The sequence below is a fragment of the Bicyclus anynana genome, chromosome 18, assembly GCF_947172395.1.
Source record: "Bicyclus anynana chromosome 18, ilBicAnyn1.1, whole genome shotgun sequence".
NCBI classification, from domain to species: Eukaryota; Metazoa; Arthropoda; class Insecta; order Lepidoptera; family Nymphalidae; genus Bicyclus; species Bicyclus anynana.
Genome location: NC_069100.1, coordinates 9,756,284 through 9,782,659, shown reverse-complemented (window position 1 = coordinate 9,782,659; position 26,376 = coordinate 9,756,284). Strand labels below are relative to the sequence as shown.

At 35.5% G+C, this 26,376-nt stretch overlaps 1 protein-coding gene across 3 annotated transcripts; it reads right to left on the bottom strand.

The window, feature by feature from the left end:
- Positions 1–139: 139 nt before the first annotated feature.
- Positions 140–24,445, bottom strand: LOC112053509 (androgen-dependent TFPI-regulating protein). Of its 3 annotated transcripts, XM_052887137.1 has the most exons (5): positions 24,321–24,445; positions 21,519–21,860; positions 5,089–5,229; positions 4,152–4,372; positions 140–3,330 (listed from the first exon to the last, which is right to left on the bottom strand). In XM_052887137.1, exons 2-5 carry the CDS (start codon positions 21,744–21,746, stop codon positions 2,997–2,999), a joined length of 924 nt encoding a protein of 307 aa, XP_052743097.1. In that variant the 5' UTR covers positions 21,747–21,860; positions 24,321–24,445; the 3' UTR covers positions 140–2,996. The 3 variants fall into 3 exon arrangements, with proteins under 3 accessions (XP_052743097.1, XP_023948795.2, XP_023948716.2); XM_024093027.2 differs by lacking the exons at positions 21,519–21,860; positions 24,321–24,445 and adding an exon at positions 18,171–18,390; XM_024092948.2 differs by lacking the exons at positions 21,519–21,860; positions 24,321–24,445 and adding an exon at positions 10,526–10,896.
- Between the last annotated feature and the right edge of the window lie 1,931 nt (positions 24,446–26,376).

Sequence of the window (26,376 nt, the reverse complement as noted above, 5' to 3'; positions counted from 1 at the left end):
GAATAAAATAACCTTCCTCGATAAATGGGCTATCTAACACTGAAAGAATTTTTCAAATCTAACCAGTAGTTCCTGAGATTTAATGTAATCATTCAGCTTTATAATATTAGTATAGATTATATAAAAATAAAAATACAAATCAGTCTCTAATTTCTGTATTTTCTAAATAATTAATACCATATAATTATTACATTGCAATTATTATAATATATTTTAATATAAAATGTACAAAATATCACTTACTTATTAAATAACTATTATACTTTTAATTACTACCTACCTGCACCAGCAGACACCCCGCGGTTTGAGTCGCGCAGTTCCGGTTCCCGTGGGATAAAATATAGCTTATATTACTCGCTGATAATGTAGCTATCTATTGGTGATAAAAAAAATCAAATCAGTTCAGGTTTAGGCGGTAAAGATTTTACTTTATATGTATTGACCCACAGAACAGACATCGCTAAAGATTTTACACAAAATTGACAACTTTTAAATTAGTAATAGAACGTAATATAAACTAGAACTGTGTGTAGTGGCCTCTTATTAGAGCCTCAATAGCTCAACGGTAAGAGAGGTCGGGCTCATTACCGAGAAGTGGTGGTTCGATCCTGGCCCCGTTGGTCTATTGTCGTACCCACTCCTAATACAGTCTTTCCCGACTACTTGGAGGGGAATGAAAATATTGGTCATATTTAAAAGATATGGCAAATATTCTTTAAAAAAAGATGTGTTTGTACGTACACTAATTTCTGACAACTTTGGCTTCGTTTACTTCTGCGGCCTAAATATGTACCATTCAAACAATGAGTCACTATAAAACAGCCGTTCTTAATGAGTACTGTTTGCCAACAAAGAAATTCAAAATGAGGGTATAACTCAGTAGTCATTTCACACCTAATAATAATTGTAATTAACTTTTTCTCAAAATAATGAAAATAAATTCGATTAATAAGCTTAGAACAATTAGATATGGTTTATAAATTTTATATAACATTTTATAAACAAACCATACATAATCTAAAATAAATAAGTTATGAAATGACATGCGTTTTTTATTTGTTGGTAAACAGTATTCCTCAAGAAAGGCTGTAGGTACATCATTTTTCATCTTATTTTTGTTTTGTTAACATTAAACATAGTTATTTCACCGAAATAACATTGACTGCGCCATTTCACATAAAGTGGTAGTGATTTTTTGTTTTTATGATTATCTAACATTGCAACGAAATTACGTAAATACCAGTTTTTCGTTAAAATAAATTTACTACTTGCTACTAACACTACTATACTAATGCCATTTTACATAAAATGACGATAATTATGTCATTTCGTTGTAAAAACAATGTTAGGTGGTAGCAAAACCGAAAATACGATGAAAAACGACGTAGTGACTGATTGTTTGAATGGTACACCGAGTTACATAATAACCCTGCTAGTTATTATCATAAAACTCGTCGTCATCAACCCATATTCGGCTCACTGCTGAGCTCGAGTCTCCTCTCAGAATGAGAGGGGTTAGGCCAATAGTCCACCACGCTGGCCCAATGCGGATTGGCAGACTTCACACACGCAGAGAATGAAGATAATTCTCTGGTATGCAGGTTTCCTCACGATGTTTTCCTTCACCGATTGAGACACGTGATATTTAATTTCTTAAAATGCACACAACTGAAAAGTTGGAGGTGCATGCCCCGGACAGGATTCGAACCCACACCCTCCGGAATCGGAGGCAGAGGTCATATCCACTGGGCTATCACTGCTCTCGATCATAAAACTCAAGGAACTGTGACTTCTATTTCACTTTAATTATAACACACCATGATCACTAGATCTCTATTTAAAATATTAATTAATATTAAATCTCATTTCTCCTTGTGTAATCTACCGTTAACTTGCTTAGAAACATTATTGTAGATTGTTAAAATTATGTATTTACACTAAAAACAGGATCATCATTTTAAAAATATGTCAATTTAATGTAATAATATACTTATGCCGAACATAGAACCTCCTCCTTTGAAAGTCTGTTAAAATGTGTGTCGCTTTCACCCGCGTAGTTCCCGTTCCTGTGAGAATTCGGGGATAAAATATAGCCTAGGACACTCACAAAAAGTTACACCCCGCACCTCGGAAAGTACGTTAAGCCATCTGTCCTGATCATTTTCATTAACATCTGGTAGTGATCTTTATGAAACCTTAACTCTAAGCCTACCCGCATTGGAGCAGCGTGGTAGGTCTAAGCTCCATATCCTCTCGCCTATAGGAGGCCTAATAGTAGGCGTTGAAATAGGCTGATAGTGATGATGACTATAGTACAAGCCTACTCGATGCGTACTGTTTACCAGCAAACAAATTAAAAATGATGGTATAAATAGTTAGTAATTTCACACCTAATAATAAGTATAATTAACTTGTTTAAAAATTAATAAGTCTGTCTGTCTATCAGTGTCTGTAGCACCATAGCTCCCAAACGTATGAAGCGATTTCAATTAAGTTTTGTTTGTATGAAAGGTGTCTTATGTGCGAGTGTCCTCAGACATGTTTGATGAAAATCGGTTGAGCCGTTTAAAAGTTCTGGGGGTAGAAAGTGGAGAAGAATAACAGAATGCAAATATACTCGAGTGAGGTCTCAAATGAAAGCGCACTGATAGAGAATATTGATGACTTTATCGAGAGTGTAATTAATAATTTCATGATCTTGGGGCGTTTATAAAAATTTTCAATTTTATGTTATAAGTAACATTTTTCAAATATAAATGTATTTCTTGAAAAATGGCCGATATGATAGTTTTAGACACTTTTTCAACTTTTTAACCCCTCTGTAGTTTAACATTTGTTTTCTTTCTGCATGACCTTCGGGGGGTATTTCAAAATTTTCAATTTTTGTCTTGTTTTGTCTCATATAACATTGAGTTGATAACACCGTTGCTCACATAACGATAGATTACAGACAGAGATCAGCGATAAGCCGCCACATCCCTAATTCCCAATAACAATCACAAACGGGAATTTTCGGTATTATTTTTTATACTCCTAAACTTCAAACTCCACGAATCCCCTGGCAAACCATCCGCTGCAACTTTCCCATTCTCTTCAGGGTTCAATGATCTTCCGTTATCATGTACTTTGTCATCAACTGGATCTTTTTCTTCATTATTGTCTATGGTAGGTTCGGCCCCATGAACGAGTCTGTTGATGGGGAATTGTATGATGTAGAAAACGTAGGTGATGGCCCAAATAAAGAGCTGGTACAAGCACACCTGCCACCAGTTCATCACGCCGAACACTTGGTACAACCAGCGGTCGGTCACGAAATAGATGGTGTAATACCTGTGGATACAAAAATACAAATAAGTAATCAAATAATTATCTAATCTTCTATAAAAAAAAAACTGTAACAGGTCCAATTCAATACTGAAGCCTAATATTTTTTTATTATTTTTTGTCTGTCTGTTTGTCCATGTTTTTGTTGACCGGGCGTAACCCTGAAACTACTGAATGAATTCTAATTAAACTTGGCATGATTTTAGAACATAACGCGAAGAAGGTTATTTATACTCTTTATCCTGAAACTAAAATTAAAAGGGGGCGATAGTAAGTAATTTAATTAGAGCTCGAATGTTTGTATTGAAAGTCACTTGTAATATTGGTATGGTACTACCAGAAAAATACTAAAAATATAATTTTATTCAAAATTCTTCCCCTAAAGGGTTGTAGTTTTTTTAATATAAATCGTTCATTATATCAGTTATCGTTATCAACTCATATTCGGCTCACTGCGGAGCTCGAGTCTACTCTCAGAATAAGAGGGGTTAAGCCAATAATCCACCACGCTGGCCCAATGCGGATTGGCAGACTTCACACACACAGAGAATTAAAAAAAATCTCTGGTATGCTGGTTTCCTCACGATGTTTTCCTTCACCGTTTGAGACACGTGATATTTAATTTCTTAAAATGCACACAACTGAAAAGTTGGGGGTGCATGCCACGGACCGGATTCAAATCTACGCCCTCCGGAATCGGAGGCAGAGTTCATATCCACTGGGCTACCACGGCTCTTATCGATCGATCGATCATCGATTTATACACAGCCGAAGTCACGGGCGTCCGCCAGTACATAAATAAATAAAAAAAAAATAAAACAACATACACAACGGCATATGACAACGCGACACTCCAGAACAGAATCATCTCCAGCCTCCGGTTAGTGGGGTGTCTCCTCGCTTGCAGCAGCGTCTCCACCAGCAGCACCACCATGATGTTGGTGTGCACGCAATGGTTGAACCACCAGGGCACCACGGAGTCGTAGATCTTCGGGAAGACCAGCTCGCGGTCGATGGCATACACCGTCCAGAACATTCCAGATACGAACTGGAATGTGAAAGATTAAAATAGTTGTAATTTGTTCATGGCGCCTAAAATCTACAGCCGTGATAGCCCAGTGGATATGACCTCTGCCTCCGATTCCGGAGGGTGACGGTTCGAATCCGGTCCAGGGCATGCACCTCCAACTTTTCAGTTGTGTGCATTTTAAGAAATTAAATATCACGTGTCTCAATCGGTGAAGGAAAACATCGTGAGGAAACCTGCATACCAGAGAATTATTTTAATTCTCTGCGTGTGTTAAGTCTGCCAATCCGCATTGGGCCAGCGTGGTGGACTATTGGCCTAACCCCTCTCATTCTGAGAGGAGACTTGAGCTCAGTAGTGAGCCGAATATGGGTTGATGACGACGAAAATCTACAGAGCCACATAAAGCCACATAAAATGAACATTGCCTATACTCAGAACGGCTAGGCGCACCACGACACACTCTCTTTTGTTGCGATGGGACGAAAAAGAGAGATCGATATTTTCGATTTTATCGCTTCGCCGCTATTCATCGTCTTCTGTACTTTATAGTAGGGGAACCCGGGATGCTAAATTTGCAGTTACTAAAGGGTTAAATTTGGTAGACTATATGATAGAACGAATAAATGGTTATATACTTTTTTCGCTTTCAGCGGTGGGGAAAAGAACTACAGACTTTCGTCAGAAAACATAAGTTCCGTCCTAAAATGAGGTGCATCTGGTAAACATAAACATACCATAGTAAAAGGTAACACCATCCCGCAGAATATCACATCCCTCCAGTACTTGATCTTTGTGCCGAGTGAGCTGCTCTGCTTGTCCAGCCATTCCAGCACATCATTTACCAGGGATAGACCCAGGAAAATTGTCTGGAACGTCTGGAAAAATAACATAATTTACTAAGTAAGTTATAGTAATACATAGACCGTGTTCCTCTACGATAAAAACTTAAAAAAACCCTTTCCTGTACCAAAACTTGCTTAAAATATTATTCTTTTGCTTTATTTTTAAAGGAAACTCCTTCCATAAAAAGTTAACTCAAAAAAAAACGGTTATCAGTAAAGTTGGCTTACTGATGATAGTTGACGCGACAACGTCATAAGAAAATACTGATGGAATGGTTGCATTTTTTAAAAGAAAATTCTAACTTCGAATTTTATTCCTAATCCAAAGAGCTATCGCTCAAAAGTTTATCATGCAAAGCGTATGGAAAGTATGAAAATTTCGTATTTTTTTCAAAAATTAAGTATGAAAAATGAAAAAGAAAATTCAGGAAAACAACCAACTTCAATTCAATTATTAGCGGAATTTGCGTGAAACTCTGTTTATCCAAAAATCTACTGTTGTACTTTTTGGGATAAATTACTTTTTGTCGAGTAAATTTATCTCAATAAATAATTTCCGCCAAAACTATGCAACACAAAAATTTCATGTGGGTGAGCTAATTGTGGGTTATGGCTGGTGGGAGGCTTCGGCCGTGGCTAGCTACCACCCTACCGACAAAGACATGCCGAGCGATTTAGCGTTCCGTTACGATGTCGTGTAGAAACCGAAAGGGGTGTGGATTTTGATCCTCACAAGTTAGCCCTCTTCCATCTTAGATTGCATCATCACATACCATCAGGTGTGATTGTAGTCAAGGGCTAACTTATAACGAATAAAAAAAAAGTATAATTATAAGTGTAATAAACTGTATTGATCTATCTAATACTTTAAATCGTAAACAATTACGTTAAATTATTGACTCAGACGGATTCTACGGAGTTATCAACGCGACCTTTCCGTCTAGTGCACTCATTAATAGCGATATATGTGTATGTGTCCGTTTGTTTGTTGTCCTATTTTTTTTACTATCAATATTGAATCGATGGACAGTGACGGGAATCTATTTAATGCCCAATGAGTATTCCAATTCGAGTATGTATCAATTCTTTCAAAGCTTCAAATTAAAACACGTCTCTCAACCATCTGTCTGCAGCGCATCCTCAGTTATTTTGGACATATCACACGCCGTAGGAACGAAAACTTGGAAAAAATTATTGTGGTGGGAAATGTGGAAGGCAAACCAACCCGATGGTCCGATCTTCTAAAGGAAGCAGGAGCTCGCATCTTTTACAGTGCCGTCCAAATGACCAGCGACTGTACTCGACGGAGGAGCATTGTAAACCAAACGATGACTCGCCAAGGTGGTCACGATCCTCAGTCATGAGGGACCGACTAGAGAGAGAGAGAGAGAGTATTCCAAAAGTTCCAGTAAAAATTTACAGCGTTTACACTGGAAAATTATGGAGCACTTTTTTTACTGGGGAGCGCAGAATCATCGCTCAAAGGCAGAAGACGAGCTCCGTGGCGTTATCTGGACTAAACCCCCCTTCCCCCAAATTACAGACAATTAAGTTGATGAATTTGGGTGCGATACAAGTACATAGATCCATGTCCATAGTATCTGGTCTGAGAACCAGACTTAACAGTATATAGGTTTTAGCTATATAAATCGCAACAAATAGTCTTGACGTCATGTAAGAGGAAAATGTTGTGCCAAACATTTTAGTGTTAAGCATATCTCATATATTCTCTATTCATCGTGAGATCGAAGTTTTTATCAACTTAAGCTTATAGAAATATATCCTAACAATTAACTGTATACGAATCCCATTAATCTAAATATATAAGAGCCGTTTCAGACTATACAGACGCGTGTAGGCGCGCCTTTTAGCACACGCTCAACTTGTTCGAGTGTTGACGCGCTTCTCAGCTCGTGTCTATACTTCTATACTTCTTCTATACTAATATATAAAGCTGAATTGATATTGCTTGTTTGATTAAACGCGCTAATCTCAGGAACTACTGGTCCGATTTGAAAAATTATTTTAGTGTTAGATAGCCCATTTATCAAGGAAGGCCATAGGCTATATATTATCCCCGTATTCTACGGGAACGAGAACCAGGCGGATGAAACCGCGCGGCGTCAGCTAGTACAAAATATGCCCGCTTTTTGGGGGTCCGGTTTTTTGAAACGTAACGTAATGTAGTGTGCGTGTAAGCGCGTATGCTGAAACGACCTAAAACGCGCAAAAAAAATACGCTAGTCTGAGTTGAAATATAACAGATTGGCATCTGGGAGGTAGGTAGTTTAGTAGACGTCCGCTAAAGGCAGATCCGCATCGTACGCATCGCATCAAACTGATATTAGTATTTACAATTTGCGTTTTATCCATTAATTGCGGGACATATAACTGCGGGACTGTATAAATTGTAACTTTTATAATTTATATTTTAAGTTTCAAATAAGTGAAATGTTATTTCCTTTTGAAACAATAAATGTCTTAAGCCACAAAAACTAATCCTATCCTACTAATAATGTAAACGCGAAAGTTTGTATGGATGCTTCGATGTTTGTTACTCTTTAACACCGCTACTACTGAACCAAATTACCTGAAATTTGTAATAGAAATAGATTATAGTCTGGATTAACACATAGGCTACTTTTCATTCCGGAAAAATCCATTGATCCCGAGGGATTTGTGAAAAGCTAAATTCCACGCGGACGTCCGCTAGTTTAATATAAATAATTAACGGGAGCGAAATCGCGCGCAAATACCAGTGCAGTCACGCAACCCTTACTATCAACCGGACAAAGTTCGTCACGTTTCAGTCACGCGTGATAGGAATGATAGGGCGAGATAACGAGTGATAAAGGGCGTTACGACACCCTAGTATCACGAGGAAACTGTTTCGGGTTTCCTTGATAATAAAAACAAAGGGATCTTGTTAATTACGTACTTGTTTTGTAATATACAGTATGTCATTTTTAAAGGATCTTTTTTTTAATGATATAACAAAAAGAAAAATATAGAAAAAAGTCTATCACGGTTTCTTTTTTTTAAATTTTTTTCGCTACTTCTTGAGTTTCAAACTTGATAATACATAGTCGTAATAGGTCCAAAAAAACATTGTAAAAAATCCATCACAATTTTGCGAGTTTAGGGTTATTTTAGTTTTCGAAGAGTTAGTGACTGCAGAAAGAAAATCGCCTTTATTATACCTATTAAAAGATTTTTTTTGGTAATTCTATAGTTTTTCAATATTTTCGTATTAAAATGATACATTTTGAAATAAAGTAAAGCTTTAGTTAAGTAGCTTAGAAATTGAAAAAAAAATGTAATGTTTGTTTTTTAAAGTATTATTAATTTTGTGCAACCTTTATGTCTAATCAATGTTAGTTAAACTTCGACTTCCTTAGGCGCAGTTGCTATTGTCTGGCAAGTTCGTTGATGACACACCCATGATATGCGGGCGACGGAGGGAAAGACTGCGCGGGCGTGAAATCGTGCGTTCGGGGAAGTGAGGTGCATCAGTCGTGGATTTTTCATTCATCGCTACACGCTCCCACGCGGACCATCGGGAGTATTACGAACGAAGTTACCAAGCTATTATTAATACTTTAATTAACAGTGAGCTCCTAGTCTAGGTATTATAAAGAGGTAAAGAAGTATTGTAGGGGTAATCTCTGGATCTACTGAACCGATTTTGAAAATTCTTTTAGCTATTTGTGACTATATTTTAGTTATTTGTGACTATATTTTAGCCAGTATTCTCACGGGAACGGGAACCACGTGGGTAAAACTGCGGGCAATGGCTAGTTCCAAATAACTTCACAGCGGACAACAAGTTTGGCAAACAGTGATTAAGTGTGAATTTCTTAAAGAACGCGGAAATTTGATTAAAATTTATCTAAAAACATATTTAGATAATTAAAATTAATTTTATTAACCAGACATATTATCTCTGTTTTAAAGAGGATAAATTTTAAGATTATCTAAATCCATTTAATCTTTTTTTTTATGTTTTTTTTTTCAATTAAAGTACCTAAACTAAGTCTAACACGACGACCTCTCTGGCGCAGTTGTTAGTACGGTAGTTCTCAACAGAGAGGTTCTGGGTTCAATTTTCAGCACTCGGGATTTTATATTATCTTAACTGGCTCAGGTCAGGTCTAGTGGTAGGCTTCGGCCGTGGCTAGTTACCACCCTAAAGACAAAGACGTACCGCCAATTTATCGGTTCGATCTCGCGTAACCGTCAGAAGTATGGGTAGAATAAACTTGTACCTCTTCAAAGTAAGCCCGCTCCCATCTTAGACTGCATTGTCACTTAATATCAGGTGGGATCGCAGTCAAGGTATAACTTGCCATAGAATAAAAAAGAAATCTAAGTACCTACAATAAACTGTTCCGTTGGTCCAGAGCTGTGTGGATCACAAGTTCCTAATTTCGAGTCCTGGATGAAAATGCTGAGATTTTCTTACTTCTGAGTAATTTTCAGTAAAAATACTCGGAGTTGGGAAGTTGATGATGTCACAACCGAGTCTCGGAGAAGACGTTAAGCCCCGGTTATTATCATTATCATCTCAAAGAGTTATATATAATCACCCTTAGACCGACAGCTCTTGATAGCCCAGTGGATATGACCTCTGCCTTCGACGAAAACGTAGGTTCCAATCCGGTCCGAGGCATGCACCTCCAACTTTTCAGTTGTGTGCATTTTTTTCAAGAAATTAAATATCACTTGTCTCTAACGGTGAAAGAAATACATCGTGACTTGCACAACTTTCTAACTAATTATCTACATGTGTGAAGTCTGCAAATCCGTGCCGCCAGCGTGGTTGACTATTGGCTTAAGCCCTCTCAGTCTGAGAGGAGACTCTTGCTCAGCAGTGAGCCAAATATGGGTTGATAATGATGAACACTGCAAACTCGCATTGGAGCAGGGTGGTGGTCTGTCTAAGCTCCGTATCCCATCACCTATACGGAAGGAAGTCTGGTCCTGCAGTTTTTTTTTAATTTTTATTCTTTACTAGTTAGCCATTGACTACAATCTCACCTGATGGTAAGTGATGATGCAATCTAAGATGGAAGCGGGCTAACTTGTTAGGAAAAGGATCCCCTTTCGGTTTCTACACGTACGTCTTTGTCGGTAACTAGCCACGGCCGAAGCCTCCCACCAGCCTAAATTAAAATATAAATGTAAATTGTATCGTCACATAATATCAAATGAGGTCTAGATTAAGGGACTAACTTGCCAACGAACTATAAAAAAACGGTTAAAAACCCAATCGCAACTAGCATGCTTTACCATTACTGTCACTGATCTATAAAATAAACAAGGTACTCACAAAATTCCACCCGGTCAAATAACCAGGGCCGTAAGTATGAAGTATTCTTATATCCGGGTGTGGGTGGTTCTGAATATTCAACCCTTTAGCGAACAACCCAATGTACACGTGGTGCAAAATACCCATAATATGAAATACTGTGCGCCAATACAAAATTGCATCACTCCTGTCAAATAACTTTTCATTTTCCGTAATCAAAAAACACAAAACATTATAAAATATATTGCTATCTTTCCACAATTCTTCCATTTTAACAATTATTAATCAATATTTATTAATATTATTTAATTTATTATTAACTATAATTATTAATTTAAACTAAAAACTAAATAGACGCCCGCCAGTACTGTATTAGGGCGACTATTAATTGAGGGTAGATATTTTGTTTGCTTCATCGCGCAGTGTTCCCGGTTACAAACTTCAATTTCCCATTATTTTGTTCAATTATTACCATTGCTTAGAAAATGCGCACGGACGTACTGATGAACTCGTCTCTGCGTTGTTGTTATTATTTTTATACCCGCATTTATTTATAATGTTAATTTTATTTCTTTTAAATTAGTATGGTTGTATTATTATATATTATATATTAAAAGAAGAATATGCAGTGCTAAGAAAAGCCGACAAGCACTTACGAGCACTAAGAAAAAAAAACCTTTGTTAATAATTTCTTAAGTAAATCAATTAAAAATAAAAATAAATTTGAAGAATAATTGTAAAAAATGATTAATTTGTAGTCTATGTCGGAGCGAAAGGCTCGAGTTCCTTTTTATAATTATTTAATACTAGCGGACTTTCGCGACTTCGTACGCGTGGAATTCAGTTCTTTATAAATCCCGTGGGGATCATGGATTTTTCCGCTATTATATTCCACTTACTAGCTTACGCCGCGCGGTTTCACCCGCGTGGTTCCCGTTCCCGTAGGAATACAGTTATAATATATAGCCTATAGCCTTCCTCGATAAATGGGTTATCTAACACTGAAAGAATTTTTCAAATCGGATCAGTAGTTCCAGAGATTAGCGCGTTCAATCAATCAATCAAACAAACAAACAAACAAACAAACAAACAAACAAACTCTTCAGCTTTATTATATTAGTATAGATTTAAGTAAAAGCTTTAGTATCCGCAGCGTAAAAGAGGAACAAACATACACACTTACACACAAACTTTCGCGTGATGTTATGGATCTTTGCAGGACTATTTATATGCACTTTAATAATATTATTATTTTTAAATATAATAATAATTATTATACATAATGTATATTAATGGAAGACGTGGCCAAGTTAATGTTTCCTTAAAGATATTTTATTTTTAAAATATGCTTAAAACGGAGTTTTTCTTATAATTTAAAAATAGATTGATTTAGTTTAGGTGGTTTAAGGAAAACGTAACTCAGACCTTTTTGAGTCGAATTTATTTTAAATTCTTATACAATTAAATAAACAATTCATTTATTATAACAAATAGAAATTTTGATTGACTTTTTTTTTTTACTAATGAGATTTTTAACGTTGAAATATTTGTGACACTTTTTAGTTATATCACATAATTCATTGTAAATCGTTTTTTTTATAATTTTATCAATTTTGTGATAAAATTATATAAAAATCGATTTATGTGTATTCACAATTTAACGAATCTTATAATAAAAATTATGCATGTGTGAGTACGCCTTTAGGGGTTGATAGCCTTTAAAAGAACCAACAAGTACTTTATTTCCGTATTTTAACTTTTCATGTCATAAAACCTTTCAAGGATAACTTTAAATTGTTCATAAGCTTGTAAAACAATTTAATAATATTTAGCTGTGATTATTGTGTGGTTCGTAAACTTGAATTGTATTTTTGAAGTTATTAATAAAATTAAATCATAGCATTGTGCATGTTTGTGTTATGTTGTTTATTTTTTGTTTATGCCAGTAATATTTATACCGTCATTTCAATAGTCAATGATGACCAATTTGTAACTGAATAAGAAAAATAATGAGTATTCAATAGAATTGTTTACTGATTTTTTTTCAATACGAGCAGACGTCTTGCGGTTTTACACGCGTAGAAGCCTCCGTTCCAGTACGGATATAGGGATAGCATATAATCTATGGCAACCACAATTAAAGTGGTGTTCTATTGTAAAGAAATCGATTGAGTAAAACCAGAGATTGTCCCTATACAATCTTACAAAACTTTAGAAGACACAACTTTTAGTATAATAGCATAACAAACGCCCTGTGGTTTCACCTACGTAACTTCCGTTACCGAGAACAGGACTAAAATATAACCCATGATACTTAAAAATAGCGAAGCTTGCGAGGTAAAAAAAATTCAATATCGGTTCTGTAGATCAAGAAATTACCCCCTGAAACCTAGCAATCTTTGCATCTTTATAATATTAGGATAGATAAAGAAAAGAAACAAAAATTGCTATACTCTCACTAGATTCGGCATTCGGTAAATCAACACAATCGGCACAAAAACTCACACACGTCGATGGAACAAAACGGCATAATGATATTTACAACAGCAAAGAAACTAGTAAGTTCCTACAATGACAAAGTTCATAACTTTTTGAAGTAAATATTGTTTACATACGCTTTATTCGGGTAGTAAGTTGGTGAATACATTACAAAATGTGTAATCCTGCAAAACAAAAGGACGTTGACAGGGAAAACTAAATATCTATACTAGCTGACCCAGCAAACGTTTTTTTGCCATATTTCTAGTAACAAAAAATATTACTTGGGATATGAAAAATACAAAATTATGGTAACATACATCATAACTCGAGAATTTTATATACATATTATGACGTCATTATACTTGTAGTAACACTTTACATCAAGCACTAGACTCCGCGCCACGAAAGAAGTCCCGTGGGTAAAACCTGAACTAAAATTTACACAAATGACCGCCATTACTAAATGGCAATGAGCGTGTGCGGGACTTGTTTCGTGGCGCGTAGTCTATTTTAATTTTTCGATTAAACAACCAAATCAAGACATTCAAGTTTAAAAGGAAACAAAAATTGTAAAACGTCAATATACTTTGATTATATTACTATGTTCATTATGAAATAAAAAGAAAACAATATGTAATGTTTTTAATCATATTCATAATAAATGCATTGATTTTAGAGTGTGAGTCTAATGTTTTATACATAATAAAATATTGTAATTTTACATAACTAAAATTTCATAAGAAAGTAGTAATGATAACCATAAAACATAACAAGAGAAAATTCATTCCTACACAAATTCTTGGCTCCCACAAAAAGGGGAAATATTTTTTTGATAATCTAGCAACACTAAATGTCGTAACACGTAATAATGATAGTTAAGTTATCAGTTAAATGTATTTATTAGAATGCATTAGTAAAATATTGAGATAAGTTTAATGTTTATTAATCTGTGAATGTGATAATCTATCAAATTCTGAACTCAATCAGGAAATCAGGTTTATTCATATCAGGTTCCTTTTAGGTTTTTTTAATCATTTTATACGTATGTAGGTACAACAGCAAGAAAGGCTTATTTTTTTTTTTTTTTTATGTAGGTACTGGGTACACTTGGTTTCCTTTACGAAAATATTTATTTTTGTTTTTAGGTAGTTATTTTTTTTATTGAGAAAGAATACAATGTTAATTATGCTAACATATCTTAATAATAATACAAACCATGCCCATACGTGGAAAAAGCCGTGATAGCCCAGTGGATATGACTTCTTCCTCTGATTCCGGAAGGTGTGGGTTCGAATCTGGTCCGCGGCATGCACCTCCAACTTTTCAGTTGTGTGCATTTTAAGAAATTAAATATCACGTGTCTCAAACGGTGAAGGAAAATCATTATGAGGAAACCTGCCTACCAGTTTTTTTTCTTAATTCTCTGTGTGTGTGAAGTCTGCCAATCTGCATTGGGCCAGCGTGGTAGACTATTGTCCTAACCCCTCTCATTCTGAGAGGAGACTGGATTTCGGCAATGAGCCGATATGAGTTGATAATGATGATCATCATCATCATTATCAACTCATATCGGCTCATTGCCGAAATCCAGTCACGTGGAATGATGGCAAGGCAATGGGGATGATGACTAGGTTTAAATATATTGATTTTTATGATACATTTGGGTAAATAAATGTAAATAATCTTTGCTTTTTATATATAAAAAGCAAAGATTATTTACATTGACCTTTTGATTGACCATTGATTGATGATTGTCTGGATATTTGCAAAATAAATTAGATAAAATTTATTAGATTGAAAAAAATCTTTTATCGTAATTAGATGAAAATTCATACAGTTTTAGCTTCCTTACATTAAATGTGACATTTTTTAATAAATAAACCATAAACATAAACGCAAAAATAACAAAGATATTAGTAAGTTTGTTTGAACGTCCATACAAATCTGACGATCATTATGTACCTACGACATCATTAGTTCGTACCGTTTTGTATGGTGCGTTTTTCAGGGATCCGCGGTACCGCCGCAAATCTGACCCTTTAAATCCCTGTAGCTCCGAAAGTAATGATTACCCTGATGAGTAAGTACCCTGTTACTTTTACAGAATTGCTTTACTATTAGCATACTCCTAATTTATATACAATTTAAAAAACTGTCATCATCCCTATTGTGGCTAACTAGCACAGCCCTTCTGTCACCTTTAGAGGCAACTAACCGCGGTGAAATAGTTCGGAAAAATTTGGCACTACGACTCCATAGCCCAAGGGCCAAGGGTCTTCGTGGTACAAGTAACTCTCGGTCAGAGAGGCATATTGTGCAGCAGAAAAAGCTGGAACCGGTACGTACCAGTTCCAGTTTTTCTGCTGCATTATATTATTATTAATGCATACTGGTTCCTACTTCGTTAAGACTACGGAATTTTTTCATTTTTGAAGGGCGTCATAAGAGAATGTTTTGTCAAATCTTGACGTCAATAATAACAATTAACATTTTTCCGCGGAATTCGCGTTCCATTGAGATGGTCATTTTATACAGCTTCTAAGGTCGGTTCCGGTTAGGTCAGATTAGGTGATTTTCCGAAACGGGTTGTTATGGAAAAAACCGTACCATGAAGTAACGCGCAGCTAAAACGCTATAAAACACCTATATTTATGTTTTATGTTTATAAATAAATATCGATATGGATGACAAACATATCGTTATTAAAGTCAAAGTCAAAAGTCTAAATTCATTTATTTACAAGCATGATACGTCAGAGTAATGTTATTATAATTCGTCATCATCATCATTATTAATCCATATTCGGCTCACTGCTGAGCACAAGTCTCTTCTCAGAATGAGAGGGGTTAGGCTGGCCCAATGCTGATTAGTAGGTTTAACACGCGTACAGAATTAATAAAATTTGGTATGCAAGTTTTGTCACGATGTTTTCTTTCACCGTTTGAGACAGGTGATATTTAATTTCTTAAAATTCACATACCTGAAAAGTAGGAGGAGCATGCCCCGGACCGGATTCGAACCTACGCCCTCCGAAATCGCAGCTATCACGGCTCTCATTATTTAATAAAATGTTATAATTGACAATTTTACATAGTTCTTTTCATGTACGATGGTGCGGGTGACAGTTCGTTGCACTCTTGAAAATTTGCCGCGATTCACGATAATAGTACGTATTATGAACATCATACAGGCGACTGTCACTGTACCCATGCTATCTGAAAAACACTAGGCCCAATAGTCTAATTCACATGTGCTCTTTAGTAGAAAAAATGTTCTCCGTCTCATATAAAAATGGTTACGGTGTCATTCGATTCGGAATTGAATGTAGATAGTTTTAGGAAATATTGAAGGCCCGCTCGCAAAAATTGCAAAAGTTATAAACAATTAACTAAAAAAAAGGGGTTCGGTTTTTGACTTATAACTCAAAAACTATTAAAAATATTTCAAATTTGACAAAAGATTCAAAAAGAACAGGAAATCTCCTAAAAAAAATTGTAAACTTTAGAAGTCTGGACAAATATTTATTTAACTAAATGTTGGGCTAAAAATAGGGTTCCGCCGGCCGCTGAAACTCGGGCAAACCCCTTAACCAAGAAGCGTATTTTAAAATGACAACAACATTTCAACAAGTTTTATTTACACTAATGATTGACGGAAGCTGTTCACTTGATGACAAGTGGTAGGTAACCATAGTCTATAACACATACACTATAATTAAATTAACACATTAAACAATTCGGCGCCATGTGACCATCTGAGGCAAAAGTGCTAAGCCTCATGATATTAATATAAAATTACTCCGTGGACAGAGGTCCTGGGTTCGATCCCCGGTTGTGTCGATTGAGGTATTCTTAATTGTTCCAAGTTTGGTTGGTAGGAGGCTTCGCCCATGGTAATTACCGCCCTACCGGCAAAGACGTACCGCCAAGCGATATAGCGTTCCGGTACGATAGAAACCGAAAGGTATATGGTTTTCATCCTCCTCCTCCTAGCAAGTTATCCCGCTTTCTTAGATTGTATCATCACTTAACAACAGGTGAGATTGTAGTCAATGGTTAACATTAAAAAAAAATTTGAGATTTTATAGTTCATGTCAGTAGTCAAGTATCAAGTGCATCGACTACAGAAGCAAAATAATGCGAAATAAAAAATATTTTTAAAATCCTATTTTAGAATTTAAACTATGGTGAGTGTTATTCATATTAATTGATTATGAAACACGGCTAAAACTCACGTGATATTAGGTTGGAGTATGCCCGACTAGTTTCCGTAATCTGACCTAATATCACGTGAGTTGTAGTCAGGGCCGGCTCGCCCTTACGGCTAATCCTAGAGGGCGCCTAAATAGGAAAGAATGTTGGACACTCCAGAGAATGTGGTCAGTCCAGAGTATGGTCGAGATCTTCACATTCCATACTTGCTTTGCACTCTCAATTATTGGTATAGGTATAGGAGCAAACAGGAGAGGCGCCATAATTGAATCTCGCTCCATTCTAAAATTTACTTCGGGCCGGCGCTGGTTGTAGTCGTGTATCATAATCAATTAATTTTAAAATTCTCATCCTCAAGACCATTCATTTGATGTATCACATGATTTAGTTTGTAAAAGTTTTTTTTTTCAACTTTTCATCTTACCCCCCATAAGTGCCCCCTATATTAAAATTTTACTTATTCGCGATGCATCCCTGTATTTGGGTCGCATCAATTCATATGTGTATTAAATTTCAAATGGATTGGTTTAGTACATTCGGATAAAACAGACATACATTAAAATGTGCGCGAGTGATATTATAAGGACTTGGGGTCAAGTATCATGGGACCTTCTTCTTTGTTGTAACTGCTTCATTGGTCCAAAGGTTAACCAGTGTGTGAGTCATACAATCACATGGGTTCTGTACACCTACATTTTTTTTTATTGTGTCAGTGCAGTAGACTCCTTAACAGGACCTAACCGTCACTGGGGGTTTTGGGCGAGGCAGAAGCATCGCCCGAAGGCAGAATCAGAAGACATGAGCGGAACCACTCGGAAGGCGTCTTCTGGGTATCGGACCTCGGCTTAGAAGGCCGTTCAGGTGTTTTGCCTGAGTGTATTGTCCGTCCGAGACCGACTCCCGAAATCGTGAGTTATAACAACAAACTCAGCAAGAAAAACAAAATCGTCAAAAAAGGAAAATGTATCACTTACCAAATTCCAATTCGTGAGGAAACCAACTGCATATGTCTTCGTATCCACGAGTATTACGGGGGTTTTTCCATCATCCTTTATCCCCATTAACATAGACACACCAAAAATAGATACGTACACCATAGACAAGAAAGCGACACCATGAAAAACAGTTTTCACTGTCAACAATGCGGTTGTTTTTGACATTTTTATAATTATAATTATAATATTTTTTATAATTTATTCGCAAATTAAAAATGTCTCTACGCATTGAGAGTTATAAAGTATCTACCAAACAAGCAACATCATGTTAATGTTCGTGCAAACAGTTTTTTACAACCATGTTTTAACTTTTCAAGGATTTCATCAATACCTATTTAATTTTGCACTGTTATGGCACGATGCCTTACGGAAAACTAATAGATGCACCGCGGTTTTGACCGCATAGTTCCTGTTTCCGTAACTTTTTTAGCTTTCCCTGTCAACGTCTCGCCTGATTACTTTTTTCGTAACGCATTCACCGGCTCCAAGCTAAAAAAATTCTCGTGCGAATAACGGCTTAGGATTTGAATTTAGGACTTTATAATCCGAAGCATAGACTAACCACATAACGACGGGTTACGTAAGCAGTAATTACAAATAATTACAGTTAGGTAATTGATTCAACGAAGGTTCTGGCTCTATTACAGATTACTCGTATATATCTAGAGTATTGTTACAGTATAACCAGTAGTTGGACTTCATACTAAAGGTCGAAATGCGAGCTATACCTACGCACCTCGTACGTGGGGTGATCGTGGGGTGAAGACCGTTGCGACTGTGCCGCGGTGACGAGCGCAGTGTATTGGATTTTTTAATTATGACGACTAGGAAAAAAGTTATTATTTTTATAAAGTTTGATTAATATTTTGTATTCTAAAGGCATAATTAAAAAAAATATATATATAAATAAATGCTTAAATGATAAAATTGTGTAAATAGGTAAATGACGTAAACGGTAATATAATATTATTAAATAATTATTTATTAACTTCTTCATTTAGGTTGTTTTCTTTGATTATTATGTAATACATAGATTTAAATATTATGACATATATGTTTTGTATACCTGTATTTTAATGTAATAAAGAAGTTAAGAAAAGAAGTTGTTTGAATTTAACAACATTATTGTGTTGCTCATACTTTAATGTATTTGAATAAAAAGAGTAAAGAGCCAGCTGATATTAATATACCTATCCAGATTTTTTTATTAAACTACTAGCGAACCCGGTCAATCTCAATTTGTTTTTTGTAGTTCCTTCCCTACATGCCAAGTCAGGATCAATTTTTTATCGTCTATTCTATAGTGTAGGGGTATCGTTATTGGTATTTTTGTGCATTACATAAGGGATTAAAGTGCTAACATAATCTACGGACCCCTACACTGCACGTGGCCCCACACGCACTTGACCGATTTTTTATTATTTGGTCACCTAGTGTGGTGGTAATAGGTATTACCATGATGGCATCACCAAAATAAATATATGAATCAAAAAACAACACGCATTTTATTGATCACTTCCTATTTTACTACAATTTACTAAGTATTTTATTTGTTTATTTAAAAAAAAGTATATTTACAATCACAAACCTAAATGAAAACACAAAGTTGGCAAATGTAATTAAAATGCTGGAGGCGGGCAGCCCTATCACATGTTTACGGAGCGCGCGGCTGTAGGTATTTATTTCAAAAATACGGCCGAGTTATTGTACTGCTTGTTATATCTACTGTGGTATTGTTAAACGCAAAGGTCAATCTGCAATTATTTATGTATACTCATTATATAAATAATGATAATTGAAAATTAAAGTAAGATTATAAAGCTTAATCAATACTAATAGCTTAATAGTATAAAGAGGTAAAGTAATATCTCTAGATCTATTGAACCGATTATGATAAATTATTTATTTTAATACTGGGCAAGAATTATAACTTTTTTTATTCTTGACAAGTTAACCCTTAACTGATAGTAAGTGATGATACAATCTAAGATAGAAGCCGGCTAACTTGTTAGGAGGAAGATGAAAATTCACGCCCCTTTCGGTTCCTACACTACATCGCACCGGAACGCAAAATCTTTTGTCGGTAACCAGCCAGACCTGAACCAATTAAGAAAACCTGAATTGGGCCATTCGGAGATCGCAGGGCCTCAGTCTTGTAAGTCCACCGAGCACACCACTGCGCCACGTAGGCCGTCAAAAAATGGGTTATTTAAGTGATATCGTATTCTCTGGCCTTCATTATTAGTGTAAGGAACGCTAAAATGTAATGTGATACATTTTTATAGCTTACGATGTTATATGTGTCTCATTACTTTTTAGTTTATATTACACACGGACTGTGATCTAGGAAGTCATAAATATTAACAGGACCTGTCTTTTGAAGGTTATTTAAAAGATTATCTAACAAGCAACCGCGACTTTGCCTGGTTTTTGCAAACGTCAGATCTCAATAAAAAAGCCATATAATTGTGAATGGTGGCTTTTGTTACTAACAACCATATATTAATTATTTTATGACTTTTTCGGAGTGTTTAATAGTACGAAGTTATGCCAAGTTACAACTTTCTAGTACCTTCTAGTATAATCTAACTGTTTTATAAAAAAACGGAGACATAGCCCAGTGGATATGACCTCTGCCTTCGATTCAGAGGGCGTAGGTTCAAACCCTGTCCGAGGCATGCACGTCCAACTTTTCAGATATATGAATTTTAAGAAATTAAATAATGTTTCAAACGTTGAAGGAAAAACATCGTGAGGAAACCTGCATACCTGAGAATTTTCTTAATTCTCTTCGTGTGTGAAGTCTGCCAATTCGCCTTTGGATATGCCAATCTAGTGTGGTGGACTATGGCCTCATTCTGAGGGGAGACTCGTGCTCAACAGTGAGCAGATTATGGGTTGTTAATGATATAAAAAAAGTAAAAGCAAATTAAATATTTGTTTATTTGTCGACTATAGTCTTGAAACTCTGAGAACTTAATACAGGCTTTTTTCATCAAGATTGGATAGGAAAATTTTTATATACTAGTCGACGCCCCACGGTTTTACCTACGTAGATTCCGTTGCCGTGAAAATACGGGAATAAAATGACACTCACAACCAACGTAATTCTCCAGTCTAAAATATCTTCTATCTTTTATCTTACTCGTACTCGTTGGTACAGTCGAAAAAAACCGCAGGAGTGTTGTTTGGGTACTTAAATGTATCGCAGCGGGAGGGTTGAATTTTTTTTTATGAATTTTTAATAGTGTTTTGTATAATATTTTGTATTTTATTAATATTGTTAAAAATTAAAAAAAAGACAAATAAATGAAAGAAAATACTTACCAAATTCCAATTCGTGAAGAAAAACGGTGTCAAAATCTTCAGATCCTTCAATATCGGATGCTGTAACTGTTCATCGGTTATTGTAAACCAAATAACACATCCGAACGACGAAACTCCCACAAACCACACCCAAAACACCACATGGAATATTGTGCGAAGGAATAAGTTCACACGCGACTTTTCATTTGTTTTTGTTGCTGACTGTACTTGAGCTTCCACGTCGCCCATTTTTTTTTATTTCAACACTTAACACTTTTTACATTAAAATGACTTTTTTACATTCACAGCATTTTGTTTTATATGTTGTGTTTAGTTTATTCATTACTGTCACTTTTAGATTCACTAACAATTTTTGTTATTTATTTGAGAGTGTTTATATATAAATATGTTCGTTGCGATGAAAATGAATTTATTAAATTATATAACTTTTATTATTCTGAAAATAAGTAGCAATCACATGAGTTTACATTAAAAAGACCCTATTTCATTACAACGCAGTATTAATTTATAATGAGAGTGACGTGGTAGCCCAGTGGATATGAGCTCTGCCTACGATTCAGAGGGCGTAGGTTCGAATCCGGTCCGGGCATGCAAAATATCACATGTCTCAAACGGTGAAGGTATCGTGAGGATATCTGCATGCCTGAGAATTTTCTTAATTCTCTACGTGTGTGAAGTCAGCCAATCCGCATTTGGTTAGCGTGGTGGACTAAGGCCTAACCCCTCTCATTCTGAGATGTGACTCGTGCTCTACAGTGAGCCGAATATGGGTTGTTAATGATAGTTAATTTATAACATACTAGAGGAAGCCTTACTAACCGTAGTTAGCGTCGCCGCCGTGGGAATTCGAGGATAAAAATAAGTCCATGTTACTCGTTGCTAATATGACATTCCATTGGTGAAGGAAAATAATAAAAAAACAAAAAAGGAAAATTGAAAAATAATTTCAAAGTTGGTTGCCAAAATGAAAACCCACGGTTTTTTTTTTGTTTTGAACTAATACTAGCCATTTTTGTATGGCAAGTATTGTTGCTATAGTTTTATGTAGGATGGTGCGGGTGACAGTTCGTTTCACTCTTGAAAGTTTATCGTGATAATAGTACGTATTATGAACGTCATACAGGCGACTGTCACCGTACCCATGCTATCTGAAACATTTTAGGTATGGTTATCTCAAAGGTATGGTTGCTAGTGATATTACAGGCGGCGCTTAATGCGATACAGGGACCTCGTGAAGACCTGCAGAGCCGCTACATCAAGAAGAAGAAAGAAGCAGAAAGAAGCAGATATTACAGGCACATGGGTCTAAACATGCCTCGGATTGAAGGGCATAATCTCTACTAATATTATAAAAAGGTAAAGTTTGTGGTTTTGTAGGAGGACATCTCTGGATACCTCTCTCTTTTACCACTAGAAAGCCACGTTATTTGTGAGTGTCATAGGCTATATTTTATTCCCGTATTTTCACAGGAACGAGAACTACGAGGGTGAAACCGCAAGGCGTCGGCTAGTAGCTCACATAAGTAAAACGTGGGCCTAGCATGTTCTGGGAAATGGTGATCTGTTCTGTGATAGACACATACGTAATTTAAAATACCTATTATTAAATACAATAAAATTCTCGGTTTCTTTGATATATAATTAAGTGGATTTTTCAACTTTAATTGGTGGTTACTTGAGGTGCAACCTGTTTTTCTTGTAACTTTATTTAATTGCTCGTAACATGCTATACTAGTTTAATAAAATTAATTATTGCACTTAATTAGATTGACCATTATATGTCAATATTACCTATAATTTATTAATGTGATTTATTATGTAATCTAATTAAAAATACATCTATTCAAGTATGCCTGTTACTAAAAATGTAAAATTCTTCGTTAAAAATATCGTCTAATTTTTAATTTTATTATTTTTTTAACCACCTAATTTAGAAGAACTATCATTAAAATCGGTCGAGCCATTTCAGAGGAGGAATGCCCCAATACAATAAACACAATATTAAACTAAATGTGCACTGCGTCCTCCATATCACTCGATATAAATAAATAACTATAAATAAACATGAGGCTTTTTTATAGCGGGTACAATGACAATGCCTAATCATCATTGGCCTAATCATCATCAGAATGAGAGAGATTAGGCCAATAGTCCACCACGCTGGTCCAATGCGGATTGGCAGACTTCACACACGCAGATAATTAAAAAAATTCTGTGATATGCAGGTTTCCTCACGATGTTTTCCTCCACCGTTAGACACACGTGATATTTAATTTCTTAAAGTGCACACAATTGAAAAGTTGGAGTTGCATGCCCCGGATCGGATTCGAACCCACACCCTCTGAAATCGGCGGCAGAGGTCATGTCCACTGGGCTATCAAGGCTCTTATGCTTAATATACATAGTATATCCAGGCCCTTCCCCTTATAATTTTCTATGAATGGTTTGTGTTATTTTTTTTTTAATTTTTGTTATAATAATATACTGTCACAAAAATCAATTAACGAAACTTCTCTTTTACAATTTATTTCATTTCTTATTCATTCAATATTCACTTCTTATTTTGTTTACACATAATTTTAATCACTTTATAATTTAAAATTTAAAAAAACTTTTTTAATTAAATAAACTTTATATTTTTAATACAAAATTGTATTGCTTGTATTTTATTGTTCAAATCACACACATAAAACCTTATTAAATATTCTTTTAGCCGCTGTTTACTATATATTTTTCAAATTAATCGAACGCGTTCGCATACACCACTTGTATTTATTTATAAATATGTTTATGTTATAAAACCTTTTTGTTCACTTGTTTATTTTTTAATTTTTATTTATAAAACCGAGTTAAGGCAAGACCGCCTCTTCGCGCCGGATGTCTATTGAAAATCAGGCTGTATAGGTATACACTGACCTTCCCTGGCGAGGCGTTCAACAAATCGCCGCGTTATTACGTATAGGTATCTACATAACTACGTAAAGCTAATTATATCAACCGTGAACAAGTTATTTAAACGTCAACTTGTATAGCAATCTATTTATATCAATTTAACATGTATTAATCTATACTTAGTAAAGAGGTAAATTTTGTAAATTTTGTAGGTGATCTCTGGATCATTCCAAATGGATCTGGATCATGCAAATTCTCTCCTACTCTCTGTTCTCGATTATGCGGACGCAAGCAATCCTAGTTTGACTGTAGACTATCTTAATAAACTTGAGCGACTTCAAAATGTTGCAATTCGGTTTATATTAATTTAGCCTTCGCAAATATGACCATATATCTGAATTTCGTCAGAAACTCAAGTGGCTTCCTATTCGCCGTCGCCGGGATCTGCATGTACTTTCTCTTCTGTACTGTGTGCTCTTTAATCCAAAATATCCTCCTTATCTTAAGGAGAAATTCACATTTCTGGGAGTGCAATCAGAGCTAAGAACATGTCGTGCTCTTACTCTGTGTATGCCTTTCCATAGGAGTAAATTTTACAAGTGTACGTTTGCTATGCGTGCTATTAAGCTATGGAATGCACTCCCAGTCGACATTCGGAAATCCAAAACCCTTTATATATTTAAAAAATCCGTTAAGACATATTATCTTAGTTACTAGTGACATATTTTATTTTATTAGAATATTTATCATACTACATAATTATAGGTAGCCACAGCATGCAAAAAGTATAGGTCGTACGAATACTATAACACACATATAACACACACACACATATAACACACAAGCACACATTTTGACAAAAACCAAAAGAAAAAATTTAAACAAGAACTTTGAAATTTTAAAATTATAAGTGGAGAGAGAATTATACATTTTACAAATTAAAAAAAATCTACTAATATCAAGCCACGTTATCTGTAAGTGTCATATGCTATATTTTATCCTCATTTTCTCACGGGAATGGGAACTACGCAGGTAACACCACCAGGCGCCGGCTAGTACTTTGTAAAGGCTTTGAAAAAAAAGTTTGTTAAGTTGCAGGGGGTAAACTCTACTGGATCTTGTGAACCGATTTTGGAAATTCCTTTACTAGTAGAAAGCTACTTTATAAGTGTGTAGCACGTAGTATTATAAGTCCGCATTACCACGGAAACGGGACCTCCGCGGGTGAAACAGCGGGTCGTTTGTTAGATTTTAAGCTATTAAAACACTCTGGCTCAACCTCCACTTCACTTGGACCTTTACGGTGTGCCTAGTGGGAGTTTTCAATATTTTCATACTATTACTATCGCGATAACGTAAACGCGAATTTATATGGAATTGAAACAGTTGTGCAGTAGTGCCACTAGAAGGCGCTGTTTCAATTCCTTAGAAATTCGCGTTTACGTTGACGCGATCGTCACAGTATCAAACTGTCACTAGGCCCTCAGAACTATATTGTAAAAAAGAAACCATTCTACTTCATGCAATTTGAAACAGTTGTGCAGTAGTGCCACTAGAAAGCGCTGTTTCAATTCCTTAGAAATTCGCGTTTATGTTAACGCGATCGTCACAGTATCAAACTGTCACTGGGCCCTCAGAACTATATTGAAGATAAACCATTCTACTTCATGCAATTTGAAACAGTTGTGCAGTAGTGCCACTAGAAGGCGCTGTTTCAATTCCTTAGAAATTCGCGTTTACGTTAACGCGATCGTCACTGTATGAAACTGTCACTAGGCCCTCAGAACTATATTGAAGAGAAACCATTCTACTTCATGCAATAAAACTCTAAAATGCAGAAAATTAACGAAAATAAAATAGAAGCTACGTGTAATTTCTCTGATTTTCCCGCAAAACGTCACACATATTAACATATAGATTATTATGTAGAAGCAGGCTTAGAAAGAAGAGGTCAATGCCGTATAAC